This window comes from Phalacrocorax carbo, chromosome 7 (genome assembly GCF_963921805.1).
Source record: "Phalacrocorax carbo chromosome 7, bPhaCar2.1, whole genome shotgun sequence".
Classification (NCBI taxonomy): Eukaryota; Metazoa; Chordata; class Aves; order Suliformes; family Phalacrocoracidae; genus Phalacrocorax; species Phalacrocorax carbo.
The window spans coordinates 3,417,130-3,443,447 of record NC_087519.1 but is presented as its reverse complement, the minus strand read 5'-3'; the positions used below and the strand labels follow the sequence as shown (position 1 = coordinate 3,443,447).

At 44.7% G+C, this 26,318-nt stretch overlaps 2 protein-coding genes across 3 annotated transcripts; one reads left to right on the top strand and one right to left on the bottom strand.

Annotated features, from left to right (window-relative positions):
* Positions 1 to 23: 23 nt before the first annotated feature.
* Positions 24 to 12,331, top strand: HACD3 (3-hydroxyacyl-CoA dehydratase 3). Its single transcript, XM_064456079.1, has 11 exons — positions 24 to 171; positions 514 to 556; positions 2,152 to 2,225; positions 4,345 to 4,509; positions 5,484 to 5,535; positions 5,921 to 6,031; positions 6,693 to 6,820; positions 7,343 to 7,455; positions 8,027 to 8,133; positions 9,194 to 9,325; positions 10,300 to 12,331. Exons 1-11 carry the CDS (start codon positions 85 to 87, stop codon positions 10,374 to 10,376), a joined length of 1,089 nt encoding a protein of 362 aa, XP_064312149.1. The 5' UTR covers positions 24 to 84; the 3' UTR covers positions 10,377 to 12,331.
* Positions 12,332 to 12,467: 136 nt separating this feature from the next.
* On the bottom strand, positions 12,468 to 25,241 carry INTS14 (integrator complex subunit 14). 2 transcript variants are annotated; one of them, XM_064456077.1, is made up of 12 exons: positions 25,153 to 25,241; positions 24,457 to 24,723; positions 23,038 to 23,145; positions 21,064 to 21,219; positions 19,581 to 19,699; positions 19,003 to 19,145; positions 16,585 to 16,677; positions 15,358 to 15,502; positions 14,985 to 15,118; positions 14,739 to 14,857; positions 14,299 to 14,364; positions 12,468 to 13,347 (listed from the first exon to the last, which is right to left on the bottom strand). In XM_064456077.1, the coding sequence occupies exons 2-12, from the start codon at positions 24,676 to 24,678 to the stop codon at positions 13,096 to 13,098; spliced, it is 1,557 nt and encodes a 518-aa protein (XP_064312147.1). In that variant the 5' UTR covers positions 24,679 to 24,723; positions 25,153 to 25,241; the 3' UTR covers positions 12,468 to 13,095. The 2 variants fall into 2 exon arrangements, with proteins under 2 accessions (XP_064312147.1, XP_064312148.1); XM_064456078.1 differs by lacking the exon at positions 25,153 to 25,241 and adding an exon at positions 24,839 to 25,131.
* Between the last annotated feature and the right edge of the window lie 1,077 nt (positions 25,242 to 26,318).

Sequence of the window (26,318 nt, the reverse complement as noted above, 5' to 3'; positions counted from 1 at the left end):
GGGCGCTGTGTGCACATGCGCGCTGGAGCCACGCCCCCGTCCCCTCCCCTCCCCGAGCGCCCAGGGAGCGGCGCGGCGCGCGCCATGGCGGGCCCTAGCCTGCGGCCGCACGTGCACTGGGCGCAACGGCACAGCGAGCTTTATCTGCGCGTGGAGCTGAGTGACGTGCAGGTACCGGGGAGGGGGACCCCCACCCTGACCCCCACCCTGACCCCCACCCTGACCCCCAGGGGGAGGGGGCCCACCCGCGGGGACCGGCGGGGGGGGCCGGAGGGCGCCCACGCAGCCCCGGTGCGCGCCGCCGGCGGGGCGGGTTTGCGGGCGGGACGAGGGAGACTTAACGGCGGTGGCGGGGGGCGGGGGGGGGGTACCTTGTACCGCAGCGAGGGCGGGCTGTGCGTGGGGGTTTGGGAGGAGCGTGGTGCTCGCGTGGGGTTATCGAGGCCCCGGCGTTTCCCCGGTGCTCGGCGTGGGTGCGTGAGCTGCCGCCTGACGCTCCTTCTCCTTCTGCAGAACCCGGACATCGCCATCACCGACAACGTGCTGCATTTCAAAGGTAGGGGCTCCCTCCTTGGGCGGCGGGAGTGGGGGTCTCCTGTAATGCCGTGTCTGCTCGCTGAGCCTGGCCCACCCGGGTGCGCGGTGTCCCGGGTGGAGAGAGCGGGGCGCCGCAGCCACGGGGCGCCCGGTCCCCATCGCTGCCCTTGGTGGCAGCGGCACAGCTCTGCTGGGTGCGGGCACGTATGGATATGTCGTGACATGCACCCGCCTACAAACCCTTGTATTCCAGCACTACCATCGGGCGCTGGTCTCTTCTCTCTGGTGACCGACGCCGGGCCCCGAGGGAATGGCAGGGAGATGTGCCAGGGGAGGGTTAGGCTGGGCATTAGGAGAAGGTTCTTCCTCCAGAGGGTGGTGGAGCCCTGGCACAGGCTCCCCAGGGAGGCATCACGGCACCAGCCTGGCGATATTCCAGAAGCACTTGGCCAAGGCCCTCAGAGACACGGTGTGAATTTGGGGTGTCCTGTGCAGGGACAGGAGTTGGACTCAATGGTCCTTGCAGGTCCGTTCCAACTCAGGAACTCGGGATGTTCTATGATTCTCTGACTAGTAACGACAGCAGGTTGTATCTTATCTAATAAGCAAAAAAACCCCCAACTTCCCCATATTTAAATACCAGTGAAATTTCCGTATGTCTTTGCTGTCCTGTCTCAGTTGAACCCTGGAGATAACTCGCAGCAATTTTTCCGTTCACAAAGACCTTGTTTGCAACTGTTATCGAACCTCTGCATCGGGAACTAGTGCTCGATTTGAAAGGTAAAGCAGATCTCGTCCTAAAAGATAGTTTTGTTTCAGCTGGGCAGCTGCACACCGGAGCACCGTGGAGCTTGTGCTGGTTGACTTGTCTGGGTAGCACTGAGGATGTGCTGTAGCTATTTTTGTTTGGATTTTCTCATTTCCTTGAGGGTTTTCTCACTTATTTGGTGGTTTTCTTTAGATGCATTGTCTAGCAAAAGCCGCCTCCCTGGTGAGCCACAGCCAGGGCCATTTGATAGGGTGTTGTTGCACACCGTGTTCACTTCAGGATCAGTTTACGGCATGGAAGGGTGGAAATTAAACTCAGCATGCAGGTTTTTGGAGCTCTTCCAGGGACGAGACCCATGTATGCAGGTGACAAAAGATGAACACACTCCTCTGCCGTTGGGAGGGGACTCCCCACATCACCTTCTATGGACCCACCAGAGACTGGCCTCCCTGCGTGCTCGCTTGTCTGTGCGGAGGCTAGATCCCCCAAAGGCTGTCAAGCGCAGGGGATTGCCAGTCGGGTTCCAGTTAGCCCTGTGAGCAGCCTTTTGGGCCCCTCCTTTTGGGAAGCTTACATGTCGCCTTCCTGCAAGCGAGGACCCTTTTCCAGCACCATGCAGAGTTGCAGCAGCTTTAGCTGCCGACTGCATCGATTGCACCTCCGAGCAACGCCTTGGGCTTTTGTGTCTTCCCTGTTATTGCGTGGCTTCCTCTTGCCTCCCAGCAAGGCAGGGGGAAGCACTGTAAATAACCGCTGAATATTTCTATGTATAAAGCGTCCTTTGCAGGTGGGGTGTGCGGAACTGGCTGGGACCTTCACGCTGACTGTTAATTCTTGCCTTTTAGCTCAGGGTCATGGTGCCAAAGGGGACAACATCTACGAATTTCAGATTGAGTTCCTAGAACCCGTTGAGCCTAAAGTAGGTATTTTTACTTTTCTAACTCTTGCAAAAAAAAAAGTAATTTTTGAAAAACTTGAAAATGGATGTGCCTAAAGTCCATAATATGCTATTTAGATTTCTCTGGTGACTCTAACTGCTGCAGACTAAAAGCCATCTGTGGCAGTCCTCTGTCCTGGTGCTCAGCCACCATCCTGCCTTAATGCAAATTACCTCACTGAAGGTACTGCTCGCATAAGTCAGCTTTAACAGAAACAGGGCCTGACATGTATCAGTTGTTAAATGGTAGCTGTAAATTTTATAAAGGATTTAAAGCATCAAAATAATGGGAGAATCCGGCAATGTGTTGTCTGATGCAGTCTTGACTGGAGAGCAGGGGAACGCCGTGCTGCGAAGTGTCAGTGTGATGTTTCCTGGCTTCTTTTGCAGCCCGACAAAATAAAGTCATGAGAAACAGTGCTTCTGGCTTGAGCAGGTTTCTTAGGTTGCCAGTACAGATACGCTGCAGCTGCTATTGCAAATCTTAATTGCTGCTGTAGTCCAACAGCAGAGAGCTTGGCTGGAAAAGCAGCCTCTCCATGTTACTTGCAGGTGGCTCTAAGGCCTGTCTTTACCCCTTAGAGCTGTTAGGGGCACAGAAACTCTGGGCTCTGCTCCCAGTGCAGGATTTGTGCTGCTTATTGCTGGCTGTCTGTTGGGGATAGCCGCAGTCGGACTGGGAGCCACCGTTCACCTCTGCTGCTTCAGCAAGGGAGGAGACCGTTCCCTCTGTGCAACACAGCAAGGGGCTGGAGGGTAAATTTCTAGGGTCAGGTCATCCTGAAATTGATGTTGAACCAATACTTTCCCAGGGAAAGGCAACCCCAGCTCTACGCTGCTGTCAGCAGGCAGGTGTCTTGTGTGGCTCCTGCCAGCTATTCGGTGCCAGACAATGAATTGGTTCCAGGATCCAGTCATTGGTTTGTCATCTGTCCTGTAAAGCAGCAGCCGCTGGGTCTGTAGTGCAGTGAGAGGTGCCCACCACCACCTGCCCTTGTCCCCTGTGCTGGCAGGCAGGGGCTGTGCTGGGAGCCAGGCCTGGAAGGCAAGCCCCTGCCTCTGCAGAGCAGTGTCCTTCCAAAAGTCTAGTCACTCTGAGTCACAGTGGAGGGGCTGGAGGAGAATAGACCCTGTGAAATCTGTGTAACTACAAAGGTTGGCACTAGGAAGTATTGCAGTCCAGGGTTTTCTCCTTGAGCTCTGATGTGCACCATGAGTGCCTCTTGCTGGTGCCAGGCTGGCCACCAGCAAGAGATGGAGCTTCCAACAGGCAAGGACCAGGGGTCGATAGCTGTAAATTACAGCTACAACCTTCAGATGTCCCGGGAGCACCCCGACAGCCTTGAGAGACCAGTGCTGGTGTAACGTACACAGTTAAGAGCGCAGTTCATGGCTCTTCTGCGTCAGTTCCAGCTGGTTTGAGAGGCAGTCACATGCAGAGCACCCTGGCGTAGGCTCGAGGTGTGGAGGGGTGTGGTGGTGGCAGTAAGGGTGGGCACCCAAGGTGACAATGCTGTGGGCTGTGAGGATGGAGAGGTTCTAGGCTGCTGTTGCACAGTGTGGCCATGGCGGAGAGGCCTCGTGGGGTGGCAGTGACCATGCTGCCAGGTCCGTGAGTTCATTGTTGTCTCCAGCCGTTTCCAAAGGCTGTTAGCTCTTCCTCTTGCTGTAGCAGATGTCACATGGAGTTTACTATTTTGGACAGGGACCTGTCACTGATGGTAGTGTTGTTTTTACCACTGGCTAGAGGAAGTGAGTGCCCTACAGTACTAAATACAAGAAGGTCTAAGACCAAGATCATGGGCTGTGCCTCGGAAGGGCAGTACCAGGGTCTGTGCCAGCTCTTTGCGGTGGGATGTGCAATGGTGCTGTGTGGTATGGGCAGGCTTTTGAGCTGCTTGTTAACTCCTACAGCCGTCACAGTTGTCATCCTCACCTGGGCTGCCCTTTGCTTCCATGCCTTCAGCAGCAGAGAGATGCTTATGCCGCAGCAGTCCATGTTATCCCTGACTCCTTGATAAGGAGAGCTTGGGTGTCAACTCAGTCACAGAGCTTGTTTCCTGGGACTTCTGCTGATGTATGCTCCTGTGTCTGCCCTCAGCCTGTATGCAGGGTGACCCAAAGGCAGCTGAACATCACTGTGCAGAAAAAAGAGAGTAACTGGTGGGAGAGACTCACCAAGCAAGAGAAGAGGCCGCTCTTCCTAGCTCCTGACTTTGACCGCTGGTTAGATGAATCCGATGCTGAAATGGAACTGAAGGAGAAGGTCAGTCCTGTGGACACGCGTGGCTTGTGCTGCCAGCTGCAAAGTAAGCGTAGCTGTTCCCCTGCGTTGTTCATCTACCTGGAGTTGTCTGGCGTGCTGATTGTTACCGCTGGTTCATACAGATCCCACATAGAATTGGTTGAACGGCTCAAAGTGTAAGCAGGGGTTCAGAAATAGGCACACTGCTGGCTAGAAAGAGCAGCAGCACGAATCTGAACTGGTGGCTGGGCGCTAGCTCAGCACTGGCCGGGGTCTGCAGCCCTGTGCCCTGATTCATATGAAGGTCATACCAATGTGCCATACGGAGCCCAGCGATGCCAGTCCCAGGTATTGCTTGTCTGGAAAGCAGGGATTTCTAAGGCTCTTCCCTGAGCCGCTGGGCTAGCCCTGACCATGCGTTCCCACCATCTGGCAAGCTCAAGCAGCTTACTGCAGCAGGGAGGTGCAAGACTGTCCTGGGAAAGACTTGAACAGACCACATTTCTGCAAATCTATTTTACAACAAACGCTGCCCTGTTCCCCTCCACAGCCAGTGAGCTTAGCGCGGAGCAGAAAGGGACGCTGCAATGCCAGGAGCCAGAAAGCAGTGGTGAAGGGCAGGCAGAGAGCCTGGGCTGGATGTTCTCAGTTCCCTTCAGGTCACTGGTGGGTCACGAAATGTTTTAAGGAACAGCTCTGAGAAACAGTAATAACTGAGAATTAACACAGGAAACGGCAGGCTTTTTCAGCAAAAGCATCTAATTACTATAATAAAATATATAGTGAAGGTAGGATAACTAGTTAACACCCTCTGGCTTTTACTGTACCATAATTTCTGGACGATGAGTATGCTGTTTTATGTGGGTGAAAATTTAAACCCTCTAGCAACTGGCTGCTTAGCTGAGTTTTAAACCCACTAGCTTTGCAGTAGTATAGTTAACAAATCACTTGCTAATTACAGTAACAGTCTTTAAAACCTTATCCTTCATCTTAAGGAAGAAGAAAAGATTAACAAAATGAAAATAGAATCCAGAGTCCCAAAAGACCGTAAGTAACCATACCTTTTTAGTGTGTAAGGTGGGGTTTAGAAAGCTTCTGTCACTCTTGTATGGGAACCTCAGCTCTTAGGGAGCAATTTTGACTGGCTTGGTGCATCTTGGTGGGGGATCTTTGTATTGTGAGCTATTTAGAAACATAATAAAAATGGGTTGCCGTTTCCAAGGAATTTAAAAAAGCAAGAATTGAGTTCTAGCTACTGACGGTAAAAGCAGGCAGAACCCACAGTGCACACAACCACCCTTTTAGTGCAGTCAATAGCTTCCCTTTTTCTTGTAAGCTTTATTCTTACAGAAAGCCTAGTTTGCAGCTGTACTCTTTGCAGAAGTGTTACCATTGTACTCTGCTCACCTGATGTGTTTATTATTGATTTTAGCTTTCAAACACCTCAAGAAGGGTTACTTAGTCATGTATAATCTTGTACAGTTTTTGGGATTCTCTTGGATTTTTGTGAACATGACAGTACGACTGTTCATCTTAGGAAAAGGCAAGTAACAAGCGCTATTTTATTTACATCGGGGGGGTTGGTTTGATGTTTTAATGTTGGTTTTAATAATTTCTAAATAGTGAAATATAAAGTGAGACATTATTTAGGAAACAAAACCGTAAATGCATCACCGAAGCACGCAGCAAAAGCCTCTCAAAAGCCATCACAGTGTCAAGGATAGGAAAATACTGTCGTCTTGTAAATCACAACTGCATATTCTGATGAATGATACTTGTTCTCTGCCAAGATTACTTCTAAAGAAATCAGTTGGAGCAAAATGTCTTGCTCGCTGCAATGTTAATGTTTTTTAAAATGAGCCGGGCAGAATATTTTGTTTTTGAAGCAAGAACGATTCATTCTATTGAGGTACAGCGCTATCGCTTTTTTTTGTAAACTAATTACTGAAAGAGCTCTTGAACCTTCTGTTTACGTAAAAGAGCACTTTAGCAGTATTTCAGGCCTAACTGCTGTGGCTTCAAGATGAAGAAGCTACATAATTACGCATAATGGTGGGTCGTTTGGTTTTGGTTTAGATGGTTTTTTGTTTTGTTTTGTTTTCCAAATACAACTAGAATCCTGTTATCGAAAGCTGTGCTGCAGCACCAGCTTCCTGAACAGGGAAATTAACTTGTTCTCTAAAATGGTTTCCTGTGCCTTACAGATTCCTTCTATGACACATTTCACACTATTGCTGACATGATGTATTTCTGTCAGACCCTGGCATTAATGGAGGTCATGAATGCACTCATAGGACTAGTCAAATCACCGCTGCTACCTACTGTATTGCAGGTAATATTTTAAGATTCTTCTTGCTCTTCCCATGTTTAAAGTAAATCTCCATTTTACAAAAATGTTGAGACTCTCCTTAAATAAGTGATACAACCTCACTGGCACTGGACTGGAGAATGTATTACTCCAGAGGCAGGAATCCGTGCTTCCCAGCCAGAGCTGTGGCAGGCTGTCTTCTTCCATCACCTGCATAAGGTAACTTCAGGACAACCAAAGCAAGAAGCAGCTGATGAAATGTACATGATTTTGATTTGGAGGCTGTGCCATTTTTATCCTGGTTGTGGTTCTTGGGCATAAAAATGAGGATAGGTGATTTAAGACCAGGTCCCTTGGATCGCACCTAAATACAGAGCAAAATGCATGCTCTCGAGAAGCAGGTCACAGCTTGGCTGCAGAGTTAGTTACGTGCTCAGCGTGTTTCGGGCGCGAAGAGTAGATACCCTGTGTGGTGTTGACAGCAAGGACTTGCCTTTTCTTTTGATGAAGAGTGTGACTGTTCCTTAATTTGTTTTTCTTAAACAGGTATTTGGAAGAAACTTTATTTTGTTTGTTGTCCTGGGAAGCTTAGAGGAAATGCAGAGCAAACCTGTGGTGTTCTTCGTGTTTTATTTCTGGAGTATCATTGAGCTGTTCAGGTTTGTGGGATTTTTCCTCTAGCAGGCATGCACAGAACAACGTGGTTGTTCCCCAAAACTCTTTAAACAAGATTTTGGTCCTTGTACCTTTTGGAAGAGGAGCTTTACTGCATTGGCCCCAGAGGGTGAGATCTCCTTTAGACGTGGACTGTCATAGCCTTCCTAGGTTGCTCCATCTGCCAAAAGCTGGGGCAAGGCCGGAGTCTGGAAGTAACACTACCCTGAACCTAGGGAAACCTGTTGCTTTTTTCCTTGAGGGTTCTGTTCCTTTGAATTTCCATTGTTAAGTGAGCTGCACTATGCTCTGTTTTTCTTTCTAAACAAGTAATTTGTAAGGTTCATTAGGCAAGTCAGGCAGTTACGTTCATCCATATGGTAGGAATAATAGCATTAGTTCTGTGAACTGCCAAATAAGGGTGTGTCCATCATGGTCCATAGGAACAAGTTTTTTAATATTCTTATGTCTTTTGGGAATTATGTTGACTACACAGCATATATATGCAAGACTAATTCTAGTAGCAGCTTGCATTTTAAACGACGTCTGCTTCTTCTCATGCTGAATTGGCTTTAGGTATCCATATTACATGCTGTCCTGCATCGGTATTGAATGGAAACCACTCACCTGGCTCCGCTACACTGCCTGGATCCCTCTCTACCCCTTAGGAGGCTTGGCAGAAGGTACGTCCAAAAAAAATGGTTTCGTAAATAGTGAATTCAAGGCTGGGCAAATAACTCAAACTTTCTTTCTTGTTGCTTAAAATTAATAGAACAACAGCTGAATAGACATTTGCTTTGAGCTGAACCCAATGTAAGCATTTTTGTCTTTTTTACTGAATCAAATATGTTTTTTCAACTTGAAAAGAAGTCTTCCTTTTGGGGACTGGAGAGGAAAGCAAAGGCAACAAAAGGTTACCTGAACAAAGTGATGAGCGCACCACAGTCCACACGAGCGGCACAGGACAACAGTGCTCACTTGCCTCTACTGATCCAAAGCAATGTATTTGCTTTCGCCTGCTAGACCTGACTTGGTCAGCCTAGCTTGGGTTCACGCCAGCTCACAGATCTTGACATTATCTTGTAAATCATTGCATAGGACAGGCAGGGGCTGATTCTTCCTCTGAAAGCAGCGTAGCCTGTTCTGTGACGGGCATGGTGCTTCCCAGATAGGGCTCTGCCCCCTCTCCGCTTTGAAAGAGACTGCTTGATGCAAGAAGCAGGCGCTCAGTGTTCTTGCTGTAACCGCTCTGGGTAGGGGGGCGTTACAGTGACCTCTTCTGTCTTAACAGGTCTGGATTACTTTTAATTTTTATTTATTTAAGAAGCATATCACTGCTGAGCTTCTAGCTGTAAGACATGTGTTGTGATCATACCTGTCAGAACCTGTTTCCATGAGCCAGGAGTAGGCTTGGGCATTGCCCAACTCGGGGCACAGGAAAGACTACGCCTGTTCCATTGCTGTGGGTATTTCTGCTTGGTAAATACTGCTGGCATGGGCCCTGCAGGCTGCAGTTGTGTGTGAGAACAGTGTCTCTCCGGGTAAGGTCACTGTGCTTAGACTGCTACACTGTCTCAGCTAGTGCTTTCCATCACACTGCATGTTTCAGAAAAGCAGCTTTAAAATTGGTATAGTTAATGAGAGTTAGCAAATAAGAAGGGAATATCCTGAAAAAGTCGGTGTGGGCTGGGCAATTGTATATTTTATCTGTGTTTGATAACGATGGTGGCCTTCTGCTTTCAGCCGTCTCTATCGTTCAATCCATTCCAATCTTCAGTGAAACAGGGAAATTTAGTCTGGGATTGCCAAATCCACTGAACGTCACAATCCAGTTTTCATTTTTGCTTCAAATATGCCTTATAGGCTTGGTTTTAGGTAAGGTACTTAATTGTATTTCTCACTATTGAAATAAAAGGGCCAGTTTCCTCTGAATAAGTATATTTTTTTTCAAAGCAAATTAAATTCCTGCATCTTGGACATCACGGCAACACAAAATTGCATGAGGTTAAGCGTTATTGTTGTTGATTTTTTTTTTTTTTAATGTCAGTTTGTCAGTGGTGGAGGGGAGCACACCTAAAATTAACCCTGGTTAGCCCCCAAGGAGGTAACAAGTTAGCACCATTATCTACTGATTGTTTGGGTTAAAAGAATAATTTTTACATTTATTTATAACCTCGATATACTTAGTTTCACCTTTTACATGGTATTTGAGGTTTTCAGTGATTTAGTGGAAACCTAAACATAATTTCGAATTAAAGCAACATTAAACTAAACTGCATTATAGTCACTAATGCAACAGGAAGCCATATTTTTCCAGGAAACAATACAGAAGGCTCTTTAAATAGTGTATTTAAAGAGTGGGGCTTGATACATATTTGATTTCTGGTGTTACATTTTTAACCATAAGTGAACTTTGCAGTATGCACACCCAGTGGGTCTGGGTATCCGCAACTCGGTACAATCTAACCTAGAATTTTAAACTTAACTTTCCCTAGATTTCTCCCGTTCACAGACATTCCACAAAGAATACCTTTAACTGAGTTTTACTCTGAAATACCTGTTTGATCCTTCCCCAGCTCAGCACAGCCAGTTGTTGCAACTTTTTAAAAGTGACAAACGAAGCTCTGAGCAGCCCGGTACCAAAGAGCCTGTGCAGCAACTCCTGCCTCACCCACCAACAAAACACTTGCATTATCTTTCAATGCTATACACACCCTTAAGTCATCGCTTTTTTTGTGTGGTGGTTTGTTTGATTATGGTTTTGTTGTTGTTTTTTTAAAATTTGGTACAGCCATCTAGCAGTCAAAAAATGCAGTAATGTTCTACCTAAACACTTCATTCTTTTTCAGCGATATCTGTAAACTTCCGTCATCTTTACAAGCAAAGGAAACAGCACCTTGGACCAAAGAAGAGAAAGATGAAGTAAAGGAGGACTGCAGTGCTTTCTTACCTAACTTATCTCAGTGACAAGCCTCTAATTCTTACGGTTTTACCCACTGTAATGTAAAGAATTTTGTATAATTAAATGATCATGCTAGATTTCATTATTTCACAGTGAATTCAGGTAACATTCCCATATACTGTATTTTGTTCCCTTTCAATCATGTATGCATGACATTTACCACTGAACAGCGCCATTTAAACTTGTATCCTGTCAACTACCATATTAGGAAGAAATCCTATTATCTGCATATAATATGCTTATGAACAGTGGAGCAGCACTAAATAGAATAGTGTTTATCTTTTAATTGGATATTTGCTCTTTCAATATTGCATGCAGATAGGGCTTCTGATGCTGGGATATACTGTTAGCTGGCCAGTGCTAGTACTGTTCCTAGGGTGCGTCTCGATGGCAGGAGGGAGCACAGTCTGAGGCCACTGTGAACAGTGTTTGGGTATTTATTAACGGTTGGGGTAAACTTGCTCAGCACGTACTGATGTTGCAGAATTAAAACTGGAAGTAGTTAATGTCGATTTAAATGCTACCTGCTTAGTCTGTTTCTACTTTAGCCTTAACAGAATAGGAGTGCTGTGTGGGTCCTAGCGTTCCTGTAGCAACACATCTGGTCATTAGGGAAAGGAAGCTGCCACTCTGACATGGTCAGAAATGCTTTCCTGGTTGCTAATGCAAGCACTGAAACGTAACAAAATAAGGAAACACAGGTACCAGCTTTCTCCTAGCACATGAACCCCACCAGAACTCCATCCCACCCATGCAAAGGGAAAGTGTGGAACTGTCATGGGAGACCGGGCTCCTCTGGTCATCCCTGGCAGGGCTGTAGCTCCTGCATTTGTAGCCCTCAGAAAGGCAATTTTTCCTGCTTTTCTACTTCAACTTGGGTGCAGCTGAGAATTTGGTGTATATGCTTGGTTGGCTGGCCCCTGGTGGGATGGAGCAGTGGGTCAAAAGAACCGCGTATTCTTTTGATAACGTGCATCAAATCACAATAAGGGCGATCCCATGCAGGGTTTTAAAGGGACCCTTTTCTCTCTGTTTGCTTTAAACAACAGCAGCGACAACCAATAAACATGGCTCCCCGCACATTCCAGCTCGTCTGCACTCTCACCTGGAAACCTTTGTTTCAGGTGACTGTTTCAACATGCCCTTCTTCACATCTAGCCTCCCGTCATTAATTCCTGATCCCTCCGGCCTCCGTAATCCAGTTTAGAAAACGTACAAGGAGTTTGCCCTAAACCGTACTGTGGTTATGACAGGTTGCTTCACAACAACTGCCGCTGCCCCAGGGCACTGCAGAGCCATGCCAGCCATCCAGAACAGGCACTGAAGTTGAGATTATTTTAGTGCCATGTTACTATTTATCTTTTTTTTCTACTGTAAAACAATATGAATCCTCAGAAAATTATTTTCTGTATTAAAGGTAACAAACAGCTTACTGTTTGTGATACAGACCCAGTGATTGTTACTGTAAAGGAAGAAAAATAGCATTCTGTGGAGTTTAACAAAGAACTTGTAGAAGCTCCACGTTGCATTTCACAAACGTGTTCTGTCAGCAAGAGGAATAGTTCAACTTCTCTTTAGGGATACTTGAGGCTCACACTCAAAGGAGAGTGTAGCTTACTTCACTCAGAAGAGTTGAACCTTATTTACACACTTAATATTTCACGATAGCACACACTGTACCTACGTCTGAAGTATGTCAAAGGATTGAATTTGCTGAGTAATGGGACAGCAAGGATCACTTTCATACTTTAACTTCTCCACTGGGCATTTAAACTTCTGTTATGAAATCCTTATGTATTCATACATGGTATTTCTCAGTGAAGTCGTGGTACCTAGTGCAAGCTGTCATGGATCTTACACTACTGAGTTTTAGTCCTTCAGAAAGAATGTGTTCCTTTTAATAAAGATTTACAACCAAATTTTGCTTTAGTTCAGTTTGTTCTTTTCTGGACCATGAGAAGCTGTATAATTTGTTATTTAACTCGTGATAAGCCACTGGGAGCCAAGTCTTTACCATGTCAATGTTTTAGGCTCTGAAAATGGAACAAACCCAACTTCAGTTTTCATGAAGAATTACTCTTTATTAATATTACAACACAAATAAAAAACTTGTTGCATGAGATTAAGTTACTTCCATAAGCATAAGCACTGCAAGGCCAGTGATAACCCCCATGACGGCAGTACAGACTGGCTCTCGAGTCGGAGATAAAATTAGTGCCACCACCCTGAAATTAGCTGTGTATCTGATCCTGCACAGTGATTCTCACACATGGTTTTTCATACTAATCAAGCTGGTCTATAAAGTGTAGTAGCTGCCTTTCAGGATACTTTTACCAGTGAGTTCAGTGATGTAGAAACCACATTTTGGGGAGGCCAAAAGCCATGAAGAGTCTGCTGCCTGTAATGGCATTTTCTTTCTCTCCTCACACATACTGAATCATCACACTTTCACCCATCATCCAATACAGTAACTGATTTTGTGACGTTTTCCACAGTTGCCAGGTCTGACTAAAGCCACCACAAACTAGCTACGTTTATTTAGCGAGCACTGATGGAGGTAAGGGACCCTGTTTTGATAGGAAGTTCTCCAAACAGTGATTAAACAGGTCCCAGAAAGTAAACAGGACAGGAAAATTTGAACCAGTCGAGTCTTAAATCTATAGAAGCTCCCAAAGTGGAGACTTCACATTCTTTCAGTGCTGCTACTGGAAAAGTCTGTCTGTAGTGGAGCAATGTTTTGATCATAGGCAGCATATTCCGATGCTCCGGTACTTGCCACTTTAAGCTGCTGAGCGGCGTGTGTGAGCTGAAACGCTGCATCGGGATGAGCTGTGTCAGGAAGCAGGGTGCACTCCCGCTCCAGCATGTCTGCCACGCCTTTCAAGAGGTCCAAAAAGCCAAAGGCCAGAGCTGCCTTTCGTAAACGATTAAGTTCCTGCAAAGAAGGAAAAAAAAACCCTTTTAAAGCCACTCTAAGACTTTACATAAAACGTCACTTTTCTTCTTTTTTTAAAGGCAAGATTATTCACTTAGAGGAAAATAACCTGAGTGACCAATACAGCTGCTGGAAACTGCCCAGCTGCTCATGAGAAAAAACTGCTTCAGGGCTGAAGATGACAGTGGCACAATGAAAACAGCTGGTTTTCCCTTGATCCCTTCCTATAAATCTCCTCTTCTCCCTTTCCCTTTCGTGCATTTAGCTATTGTACCTGCCTGTTTTGTCTGTGTCCCAGCTAGGGGTGGCCACCAACTTAGCCTTCACTGCTGCCTTTAACCACAGTGTCCAGCAAAATGTATATATATTGGGTTTTCTTCACTGAAAACTGATGAGTGCTTATGTGCATTTAGGCAGCGCATCCATTCTTGAAGTCTCTGGGGGCTACAATGATAAACTGCTTCAGCACTAAGCTTACAAGAGGAACAACAATTACTTCTAGGTACAGTCTGGATTATGGATTATTATGATGCGGCCAAATGTGCTGGGAATTTTGCCTTTCCCTGCGTCAGTTGTAGAAAAAATCTAGGAGACATATTCAGACTCAGAATGACATCTATGTTCCAATTCCTCTCTGATCCCTCCATTTATTTCTGCCTGGACAACAGCATAAAATCTGCAAAGTTCACCATGGAAGCAGCAGGGATCATGAGGAACACCTGTAAACATGACATGGCTATGACACCCTGCCGGAGAACGTGGTGGCAGGGAAACCAGACGCCTTTGTCTCACCTTAACTGGTCTGTAAAGCAGACCCAGGATGTCTCCTTTACAGAACTATGTATGTTTTTGCAGAGCCCTAAAAGCCTGCACAGAACACACCACAGACACAGGCAGTAGGTGCTCCTCTGCCAAAAGCACCACTATCACTATGGATCAAACTTTACTCACTTTATAGAAGGTTTGAGTTTTTTCAGGGAGTTTCCTTGCATTTCTCAAGATCTTCTGTACATCAGTCTGCAAAAAAAAGAAAAAAAAATCTTGGCAACTGCTGGGTAAGCCGCAGAAAAAATCCTCAACTATTTATTGATAAATTATCCTGACCATTGACAAGACTGCAGCTCACAAAGGCTGGAACATAAATGGTAATTATACCAAATCCAATAAACTAAGCCAGATGCTACACTAGAGACACAGCTTTCATTAAACAAGCTACGCTTTCTGATTGCATTTTAATCATGACATTTTAAAGAGGCAGTGTTTATAAAAATGAAAGAAAAGCAATAAAGCAATTACATTAAGTGGACAAGACACACACAGACTCCACTTTGCTGGTGAGATGGCTATTGCTGATCAAAGTAAAGCATCAAATCTAAAACCTGTATCGTTACCTGGAGGCCACTTGGTTTAATCCATACGGTAACATTCTGTGCGTAACTGCGCTTGTTCTTGGGTTGCAAGGGGAAAGGGCTCTTATTGTCATCCTCTCCGTAAGGATTTTCTTTTGCATCTGGGGGGTGGGGAGAAGAAAATAGAAAAAACTTAACAACTAAGACTTGGCAGGGTCATTCACACAAGAAAACACTGAATTATTTGAATAATTATTCAAGAGTTATTCAAATGAGTGCGAGCAGTACCTGAAATAGGTCCAAGCTGTGCCATCTTCCCCAGCCATGGAAGGGGCTCAGGACCAGGTTCAAAGAGCGACATCATGAGGTTTGATTTCTTCTTGCTATCAGCTTGTGAATAGAGCATTCCATACCACTCTGGCCTATTGGAAAGAGCAAATCCCAAAGGCTGAAAATCTTCCACCTCCCTTTGCCCAGAATTTGCCCCCTCACACTGTGTGGAGGTTCAGTATTTGCAATTTATACTGGCAGAAACATATCCACAATTAAAACTGCACAGTTTTATCTAGCAGTGCAGAGTTCTGTACGGAATACAGATATAGATAAGCAAAAAATTTATAAATAAGTAAGAAATTTTTCAGGCAGACATCCAGCTCCATACCCCAACTGGACGACAGCCACCATGCCTTCCACTTTCAGGCTGCCATGTAATAAAACACAGAAGTTGGGGATTTTCCCAGCAATCTGATTAGCTGAATTCTCATCTTCGGTGTCGTCTGTGATCCCAGGTCCCACCTCATCACCTTCTGGGGAAGAATAAAAGCAAACAAAGCAACAACATAAGAATAAATTCAAACACATTGGTTCCATTTCCATGACACCACCCTGTATTTTCTGCCGTGCACGAGTTAGTTAATACTTTTGTAGAACAAAGAGCTGCTAAATTAACTGTTTGGGCAAGGTGGCACCATAATGTTATATAAACATTCCACTGCATCCTACCCACAAAGCACCTACCAAAAACCTGCAAATAAAACCTCAGCTTTGAAGAAACTAGAAGTGAAATGAAACGGCACCAAGAGTCTGGCAACAAATACACGGTTGCTTCCGAACCAAAGCATCCTGAATTTCAAGTCCTCCTGTCCTATGCAATTTGCAGTCACTATGAGAAACTTGCTATGATTTAGCAGCTGGAATACTGCTGTGATTTAACTGCTAATATCTTCTAAGGTGAAAGGCCTAGCAGGACAAGAATGTTAATACAGAGCTGAAGGCATATCTGGAGCGTTCATGCTTCTTTACCAAGAGAAATCTCACTTTCTCTTTGCTCCGCTCCAAGGCCATGACAAAAGGAAAGGGGAAGTCCTTCTTATCACAGCCTCATGCTCTCAAGTAGCTGCAAGTCAGTAATACGCTTAATCATCCTCAAAGCCTACGCTAGTCATTTGTGTAGATACATATACGCTTGGCCCCAATGAGCTGCAATTACTGCTCAAGTACAACGGAGCAATCTAGCTGTGATTAAGATCAGGTTTTTTCACAACAACAAATCATTCCAAGAACCAATTAGATGCAGACATTAAATATTCATCTCACACCACATATTTCATGTCCCGTAACTATTTTTAGCTTTAAGTTTAGCATGTTCTATTAATAATGATGCTATGAGGACACTGTTCCCTCCATTAACTTTCTAAAGAACACAGTATTCAAAAAAAGAAAGAGCTTGTGTTCAAGGTTTTGATTTTAATGTAACCACACAAACATGTCTTTAGAGACGTTTGGCGTTATGATAAAGCCTAAAACCTGTGCTTCTAGTCTAGACCACTGCAGACATTACAAGGGAAACTTAAAGCAGTTTCTGCTAAAAGAAACAAAACTTGCTCACCTCTGTTAAGTGCAATGGGCAGTACCAAGTGCCTGGACAAGACAGGAGGGCTAGAAATGTCAGCTATATCTACAAACCCAACAATTTCTAGATCTGTGGGGAGACAACAGGTTTAAGTCAGATTTGGAAATAGCTGAAATGTATTCACAGTCAATTTAACATTACCACTTCTTACACCTCTAAGTTTTCTCAAGCAGAGACTAGAGGCAGCACAACAGAGCCCCAGCTTTGACTGGGGTGTCTAGGTGCTAATTAGATACAAACATTCATAAATAATACTATGGCGGGTTAAGAGGAGAACATAACTTTCATCACACACATGCTGCTGCCCATGAACTGTGCTGCTAGACAAATACAGAATTGTGCATGGTGGTTTTTACACTGTGCACAATCCATTGCCATTTTATAAATTCAAAAGGAGAGAAAACAACGGACTAAACCAAATGTGCTAGCTTCAAAGCAGCATCACAGAACCTGCAGGAACTCCCATCAACTCTCTAGCAGGGTTAGCCCCAATGGGACATGTTCACAGGACTGGGAAGACTGAGTTGTGGTTCTTGCACTTTATGTGCCCACTGGAAGTTTAAATGCAGCTCCATCTCATACAGAGTTGTGGGCATTTGCTGGTAAAAGATTGAGGCAGCCATGTGCTTCGTGCTCAGCCTTGTCCAATTTCCTCCCTGCTGCTTGGCTGCAAGAAATGTCCTATCGGGTTCACGTCTCTCAGCCATGTGAAGGTTTTGGTGTATGGCTTAGGAGTAGCCTTTGACTAGCTCTGCACTGGTGTCGAAAGGTGTTGGAAGTACCTGCTTTGTAAACTCTACATGAAGCACGGTGACACATGGCGTGCTCTAGCTATGGACACCGGTCCATATATGTATGGCACAGTTAAGAAATTCAGCTGGAACCAGGGAGCACAGCCTTCTCCTTGACAGGCCAAGCAAAGGACCTGGCCCAAAGGCAATTCAACTGATTCTTCTCAGAGCTGAACAACGAACACTTGATTAAAGCCATGGAGGAACCCAGGGGCTGAGCACACCATATGCTGCATTTTAATGCACACAGAACACAATTTCCTTCGTGCCAAATTCCCATCTTTGGAACGGCAGGAGGAACTCTAAGATTGAATGCAACACAAAGCCTCCCTCATCAAGGCACACTGCATGCTCTTTTCCTTTGCTTTAGCTATTTTGGTACAGATCACTCATTCCTATTTAAACAGTGTGCAGCTACAAATAAGAAGTGATCACAGCCCAAATGAGAAATGCTTTTTCTCTTGTGGATTTAAAAAAAACCCAAACAAATCAAGGCGATCTTGGTGGCAGTAATTTACGGGTTGCAGTTCACTTCCTTGCAAAGTTTTACCACTATTGTGTCTTTATTCACATGCAAGCTGTGCACATTTTGTTGGTGAACACTATAAAAAAGGAAGTTCACCGGACAGACCCAGGAAATGAAATTGCCAGTAGAGCTAGAAATGCACAAAAAAGGAATTATCTGAAAGGACACTTGGGCATACGATCTCTTTGCACTTCCCAAGTAGCACAAAGCCAGCAGGCACTCCCACCAGCTCCCTTGCAGAGTTGACCATGTTGATGTGTCACTGAGGGTGCCAACCTTTAGCTCAAGAGCCACAGCACTCTAATGCCCGTCAACAGGATAGAACAACAAAATGTATGCTGCCAAGTGCACTGCTGAGGAGCTGAGAGCAATTTTGATGCTACAGTTCAAACTTAACTCTTAAAGTAAAGCAGTGAAGTTCAGTGTATTCTCTCCAAGAAGCCGTTTGCAAGTCACATGCATGGGCTATCCACGGGCTACCTGCTGTTCATGGGTGCAGTGTCCACTAATGGGACGGCTGAGAAAGGTTTTCTTTGCACAGTTGTTTTTAAAAATAATGTAGTATTGGTAAGAAGTGCCAGGATGGCAAACAAACCCAAAAGACACAGGTTTCATAAATCTCAACCTTTACTTGTTCTGTCTCTCTAATTCTTCTCAACTCCACTCCCAGTGGATTCCTTAAAGAGAACTCCAGAAAGATGCTAGTTTGTCTCACTTGATAATAGAGAGTCTTTCTGATAAACTCTAATACAAAATGCAGCCCCTTCTCCAACACACCTCTCCTATCCTCTAGGAGGCTTAGGAGAGTATTCACGGAAAAGCCCTTGCCCCTAGAAACTGGCACCCTGGGCCTTCAAAGTGCCTCTACCCTACTCCAGCCCTTTTGCCAGGTACACAAGGCTGAAACAGAAGGAGATTCTTGTCCCCTGGTGCCACATATGCCAAAAAATTACACAGTCAGTGACTGATCCTTGCAGAGAGAAAGGGGATGAAACAGTAACTACACAGGATAAGAGGTGGTAGTGGAAAGGTAGAAATTAAATGGATTTAAGTAAAAGGCAATCAAAGATTTGTTACCTGTATTAATTGCTTTAGGGATGGGGTCTATTTCCTCATCTATAATGAAAGGTTCTGGTCTGGGAAATACTTGCACATCAGATGTTAAGTGGCCACACTTGAGAACAGCATGGAATGGTGTATAAGCCAGGTCTATTAGCTTTCTAGAACATGATCAGTTATTATTAAGGAAAACATAATACATATAAAATGAAAACAATTTGTCTAAAGGACACTAAGCTCCCCAAACTTTTTTTTTTTTTACTACGGTTAATTCAATAGTTCCAGTATTGCTAAATTACGAAACACAACAGCATATTATCACACTGATGGCAAACTAAACGTAATTCCGTAAATCAGTATCTTCTATCTGCCAATCGTAACCAGATGCTATGGTTTGTTACAGAATGATTAAAATAAATATTGATCTTAGCCAGTGAAGGTCGAGATGGAAATACAGTTTAACAAGATCATAAACTAAAAGAAAAAAAGGCTAATTAGAACACCCCATATCAACAGATTTCTTGTAATATTTATTTTCTTTTACAGATACTAACTGGAAACCTTCACAAAGGCATATTATCTACAAGTCTACTAACCCAAACATCGACTGTACATTCTTCAGGCAAAGGGGTCCATCAATGGTGAAAATTTGCCCTTCCCCGTTGTTTAAATCTATGAGCCGCTCCAGGCAGTCTAAGGAATCCGTGCTTTGAAGCTGTAACAAAAAAAAAAACACAAAACAGTGAAACGTTTTTGTTGAGTTTTCTTTTTACTCTCTTTTTATTAACCAGTATGTTTTCAGAAAATATACACAGCACAGCAAAAAGCATCTGACTGGATGCCATCATGATTTTTTGTTCTCTCGCTCCTTTCTGAATCAACCACCATTCTTGGTCTCCCAGGAAATGTACTCCTTATGCTGCATTTATATTAGACCAGATGCAGCATTTGGCCTAGTAACAACCAACCACAGAATATCTCGAGTTGGAAGAGACCCCAAGGATCATCGAGCCCAACTCCCAATACATTGCCTTATCATGCAAGGTTCTGCTTTGAAAGCAGGTTCAAGCAACCAAAAATCCCAGCAGCTCTCCATCTTCAAGAGGACAGGAATGCCTTAACTAGTATAACATTTTATTGGTAATGCTCAGTATCCAGCTCCTTCAGGATAATAAAATTTTTAGGAGGGAAGGCGGATATAATTCTTTTTGAGAAGTTCTTAGAGAATGCTTGTGAAAGCACCTAAACATATCAGCAATAGAAGATTTTAAACATTTTCCTAGTTATTCTGATGAGTAGACAATGCTTCAGTCCATCAGCTTAATCAAGAGGATCATCCCTGATAGAGACCTTGAAGCCTGAATATCTATTGCACACCTAAGTAGAAAATCCTTCTGTGGTAGACTGAAGAATATACGTGTCAAGGCAAAATCAATGCTATTAATAAAAGCTAATCTAAGGAACTTCAGTCTAAATAGGCTTCTTTTTAAACACTTTTTATTCAACAGAATGCTAATTACTGTGAAGATTTTTAAAGCTGGTACTGAGATTTTCAAGGGTACCCGGACAGAAAGAAAACAGTCACCTTTCCTTCAAAACTAAGGGAAGTTGGTCTGAACACCGGCTTCAAAACTTCAGAATTTTGCTCACTCACTTTTCTACATAAAGTTATTGTTGTTTTAAGTGTTGAGCATCTTTGCAGTACAAGTAATTTATTCAAGATTTTAGCTGTACATTAAGAAAATACCCCCAAACCATTCAGTGTAATTAATGCAGTATAGGTAATGATATCAACGGAGAAATTAAAATTGCATTATATTCCCCAGGGAAAATCTGACATGATTTTAAAAGTTTATGGTAATAACGGAATAGTAGTAGATAATGATAGTGCAATAAGAAACTTTTAAAAAGATACTACAGATAGATTTCACCAAATAACTAACACCAAGCACCAGATGTCAGCTAAACTTTAAAACTTAGCACAGGAACATCAGAGTATATTTTGTGCTGACCTGATGATTAGTTCAGAGAACAATAATTACCCAATTTAACAAAGAAGGTATGTGTTAAAGACATCACCTCCTCGAGATTTGCCATGCACATGACGTACAACTTGGATGGGAACGGGAAAGGCAATGGAAACCGGTTGCTTTCACTTCGCTGGTTGTGAGTAGCCAGTGAGTGCCGTAGGGAGCCTCTGCCGATCCCCAAGCAGCCGTCGGTGACAAGAACAACCTTGGACGAAAGAGGATAGATGAGCATTTCCAAGTAAAGACACGTTTCTATCTGCAGAGGGCAACTCTACACCAACACATTTCGGTAGCCTTCCTAGCAGCTTGCACTTCTGTACTGAAAATCCCCGCTCACACGGGGATTTCCTCCACTGAGCTGGGGAAAGAGTTGTGAGTAAAATTTCCAGAAACAGGTACATAAACGAGAAACTGAATATTTAACCATTGCAATTTAAACTATGTGCATGGTAAGCATATATTTTGTTGTAATTTGGCACTTGCACTGAAATTTAAATGTCACAGCCAGAAACACAGCACGCTGTGCATAAACATGGCTGTCTTTAAGTGTACACTAGAAGCACACTGACTATACAGCCAAAAAAGCAGCCTGCTGCTGGTGGACTCAAGAACTTCGGGTTTATTTTCAGATGGAATATAAAGGCCAGCTATGACCATTTCTTCTGCAGAATCTGGAGGGCAACCCAACTTCCCCTACAAGCCACAGAAGCCATACAAAAGATAGTATTAAATACCTTAACTCTCTGCAAAAAATATGCTCACATTTTGCAGCAGAACTCTTAGAGCAAAAATACGCATTTTTCCATTCAATTGCATGTCCAAAGTCACTCCTTGTAGAAACCTGTACCAATAGGTTATGCTCAATAATGGAACTATCTACACTCAGTTGAGACCCAGTGACTTCCAGAGTAGTAAAATAGCTCCTCTTTCAACACTGCACAGCACAGCAGGCATTATTTTTGGCTGAGAGGTAAGAAAAATCAAATCCAATTGAAACTCAATGTATATCTGCTACATCCAGATTTGTATTCTCTCTTCATCCTCAACCTCTCTCTTTCGCAGTCTCGCCAGTTACCATCTGAACTGTTGCTCACCCGTAATGTTTTTCACTGTCACAAGATTCTACACAGTACATTCCCCGCTGCCTTTCATCACCCCATCACCTGAAGTTCCAGCAAAATGAGCCGTGACACAAATGAGAGACCAAATTGTTGAGGTCTAATCTATGCTCGGTTTTCACATCTTTCTAGTTCTTTGCTTTGAATGTCTGCTTTTCCAAGGTGCCTTTTTATCCTTGCTAGATTATGAAGCATTGCCTAGACAATAAACCTCTATCCTTTTTCTCCTTATAGAATATTGCTTGAGACATCTTCCTAGCTCACTGAGCTGAAAAATTACTGAACTGAAATCCTTACCCAAAGAGCAAAAGGCTCTCAAGTGTCTCAGAAAACTGACGGCTAAAAGCAGACTTTGCCGTAAGAGGCAGCAACTTCAGAAGGCTGAGAGCTGCGAGGGCTGAATGCAGCGTGTGAGCAGGTGCGTGCCAAATGACTCATAAGGGAAAGCAGACAGATCAAAACACAGGCAGCAGCAGTCTCATGCTGTTGCTTGAGACCTGGAACTGTTACAAGCCCTGGAAACCATCAGGTGCTGGAGGAGAAAGGTTACTGCATGTGTCTCTATGCCCTTTCCAAACCGACCGGGGCTCCTGGGACAGAAGATTGCATCCAGATCAAATGCCAAGCCTCTGGAATAGTACTCTTGCGCCAGATTTTATAATCCACTCCACTACAATAATATGTTGGGCAGGAAGCAGTCTCATTTTCTGTTGTTGAATATTTTAATAAAGATCACCTTCTGTTCATATTCCAGATACATCCAAAATACTAATTTTCTTTGTCTTCCTGTAGCACCAGCATGCCTGAGTGTGTTCAGTTCCCAAATTACAGGCCCTTTTCCATCTGCAGCTTACAGGGAGTACTAAGTATACGCCAGATCCTAAGAACAGTGAAATCAGTCATACCTGGCAAGGAATTGCTGCACCCCATTCCTGCTGAACAATATTGCAAACCCCCAGCAGCGCTGACTCTAGACAGGTTTTGTCATAATCATCCATGTTACTCAGGGCTTCCTGTAAAGACAAACACTGCTGTCACTGCTGGGTGAAATAGCACTACCAGGAAACAGAGAAAAGTTATTCACAGTTCTGTGGTAAGTCAGTATGTTTGCTCTGCACCATAACACAATGCAAAGTGCTATGTTCATATATATGACCTGTGAAGTTAAAAAGATATAAGAAATAGTGAATGATGTCATGAGGCAACAATGAAAGCAGACTTTGGAGAAACTATAATATAAACACAGCTCTTTGGGAGAAAAAAAAAATCCTTTGTATGTCTGAAAGAAACAGTAAAGTCAAAATCTGAAGCAATGTCTAACACGAAACGTTTAGCTTAGAAAATCCTCCCAGGTGTCAGAACAACTTTAACCTCTTAGAGATTCAGAAAGTAGGCCACAAGGAGCTTGTCTCACAAAAACTCTTTGGCAAAGAGAGTAACAGAATCTAAAACTCATATCTGCATCCTGTTTCTATAACCATAAACCAGATTTTCTCCTTAAAATGAAAACTTCACACTTAGCATCAAAAAAAGGGTGCAGCTGTAAAACTAACATCCTGGAGGAGCTTGGCTGGATTCTTGGCTTTCAGAAATGAATTCTTAGGGAGGGGAAAATAAAGCAAACATAATGCACTAGAATTCATCTGCTAAAAGGCAAATGTAACCGAGAATATCTTTTAAAATCTGTATATCCCACAATCAACAAACCTAAAACATGGTGTCCTGTGACAGTGACGTATCATTTCGCCTCACTACTACATATGATAACCAAACACATATGTACAATTTTTACTGGATTCAGAAGCTTACTGCATTCATATGAAATTTCTTTCTTGGACTTCACCCTTTTCATTTTCTCCCAACTTTCCATCACATCTGCGAGGCCTAACATCACTTTTTTATTATTCTTGCCCTGCTTCAACTGGCACACACTTTTAAAAGCATCTTCTCTCTACCAAATCACTCGACTCAAAACCTTTCTCAACGGTCCTGTCTGCTGCACCATTCACCAAGAGCAAATCAACAACCACAGGCAAAAACATGAACATCACAGAACCACTGGCATTTCTAAGAGCTTCATCAGACTGCCCTTTCCTCCATCCCCACTTTTAACTTAAATAACCACACTCCAGAAGTCACCTGCAAAGGTACGGTTTGTGAAGCAGCAAAACATTTCAAATGCATTGATGTCACTCAACTCAAGGCATTATGCACAGGATGACATGAAATTATACAATTTCACCATGATCTGGAAACATGTGTGGGGTTTTGGGTTTTTTTTTAAATGTTGACAGCCTGCTGCTTCGGTGTCTCACGCACACTACCTGCAGTGTGTTGTAATCTCTCGTAAAAGGCACCATCAGCTCCCAAAGCGACGAAAACACCACCAAGGCCGTGAACTCCAGCTTGTAGTTGGTCGCCATGTGCTCGAATAGCATGGTCAGGCCGTGGACGGCCAAGTGTTTCCGCTGGTACTCCTCGGAGCCCTCCACTGACACCGGCCGTGTCATGGAGAGCGACACGTCCATCACCACCACTGTCGGCATGATGAGCTGCTCCTCTCTGCTACCGTTGCAGAGAACAGCGATCCCCTGCGTGGATAAGGAAGAAAAAGGCCACACACGATTACTGAAGCCGCAGTTACGAGGTGACGCGTCTCGCCCTCTCACGCTGACCCCGCTGTGCGGCGGGGGAAGCGACAGTTACCCTTTTGTCCCCCCCAAAACGTGGGCTTTAGCACAGATTAAGTCAACAGATCTGCTCCTGAACCACACACTGCACATCCAACCGGCTGTAAAGGCCTGGAAACGGCGAGCTGAGCCTCGATGGGGGAAAGGGAGCAGCAGGGGCGCCCCGAAGGCCGAGGAGAGGCCCGGGACCCCCCGGCAGGGAGCCAGCCCTCCCTCCCAAGCCCTGCTCGCCAGCGCGGTCTGACAGACAGCCCCCGGGTACGCGCCGCGGTGTTTGGGTGGGTGGGAGCGGAGAGAGGCGACAGGGGGAAGGGAAATGGTGTGGCTCACCCCCCGCCCGCCGTGCCGCCATGGGTCCGTCGCAGAAAGCGTCCCCCCCGGAACGCCGCGGCCGAGGCGGGAAGGTGCCGGCCCGCGGCTGCCGCGGGCAGACCCCGGCAGCTCCGCCCTCTCCAGGGTCTCCCGCGGGGGGCAGACGGAAAAACCGGTGGTTTTTACCAATAAAAGCAGGAGAAGTGACTGTTGGACTTGATTATCTTAGAGGTCTTTTCCAACCTTAATGATTCTATAAGTTTGTAATACTGCATACATTAGGGAAAGCGGTTCAGTTAGATTCATTTTCGAAGAGTATGCCCATGGTAAAAAAGACTGCTATGCATGGGGAAAGTTTATGAATACGCATCCCAACAGGCTAGCGGACCTCCTTCTCCCATTTCTGTAAGAGTGGGAGTAAGAATGGGGACTTCAGTAAACCCGGTTGCAAAGCTTTCCCCTGCAAAACTGTCCATTCAGACAACAGTTTGCTTTAAAATTATCAAATCATCATTTTATAATTCCCCGGTGATAAATCTGCTGATTGGATTTTTTACAACCATTAAATCTTTGGTCGGGAATATTGTTCTTTCTTGCTTTGTGGACCTGCAGCATATCAATGCCACTGGGTACCAGAGAGCTGCTGACACCATCCTCAGGTTGCCCTGCAGCATCCCTCTGCCTCTGCCATCGTAGTGCGGGACCTGGCTTTCCCAGGAAACAGCAAGTTTCAAACCTCCCTCTGGCATTGCAAAGGCCAGCAGAGCTGCTTGTCTGGCCTCTCAGCCGTGTAAGATGCCTCAAAATGAAGCTACGTGCAAGTTGTCTTGTTTAAGTGGCCACTGCTCTGTGCAGAGGAGCAGTGGGATTTACCCCCACCACTCTCCTCCATAGCTGCTGTGAGAATGATAGGTGTCTCACGGTGCTTTCATCTGGTAGCTTGTAATGCAGATAATCGCCTGCCCTCTGTAGCAGCAGACAAAGATATTGGCTTCAGAGATAGACCCGAATCTATAAAATACTATTTAATCTTCTTAGGGACTGCAGGTATTAAAATGGATTGGCTATTCCTCCAGTAATATGTCCTTCACACCTGACCCTCTCTTGTATTAGAACGCTGCCAGCAGAGGCATCGTGAAAATGGGATCATTTTCATCTGCCTCTTTCGGCAACAGCATCTCCCA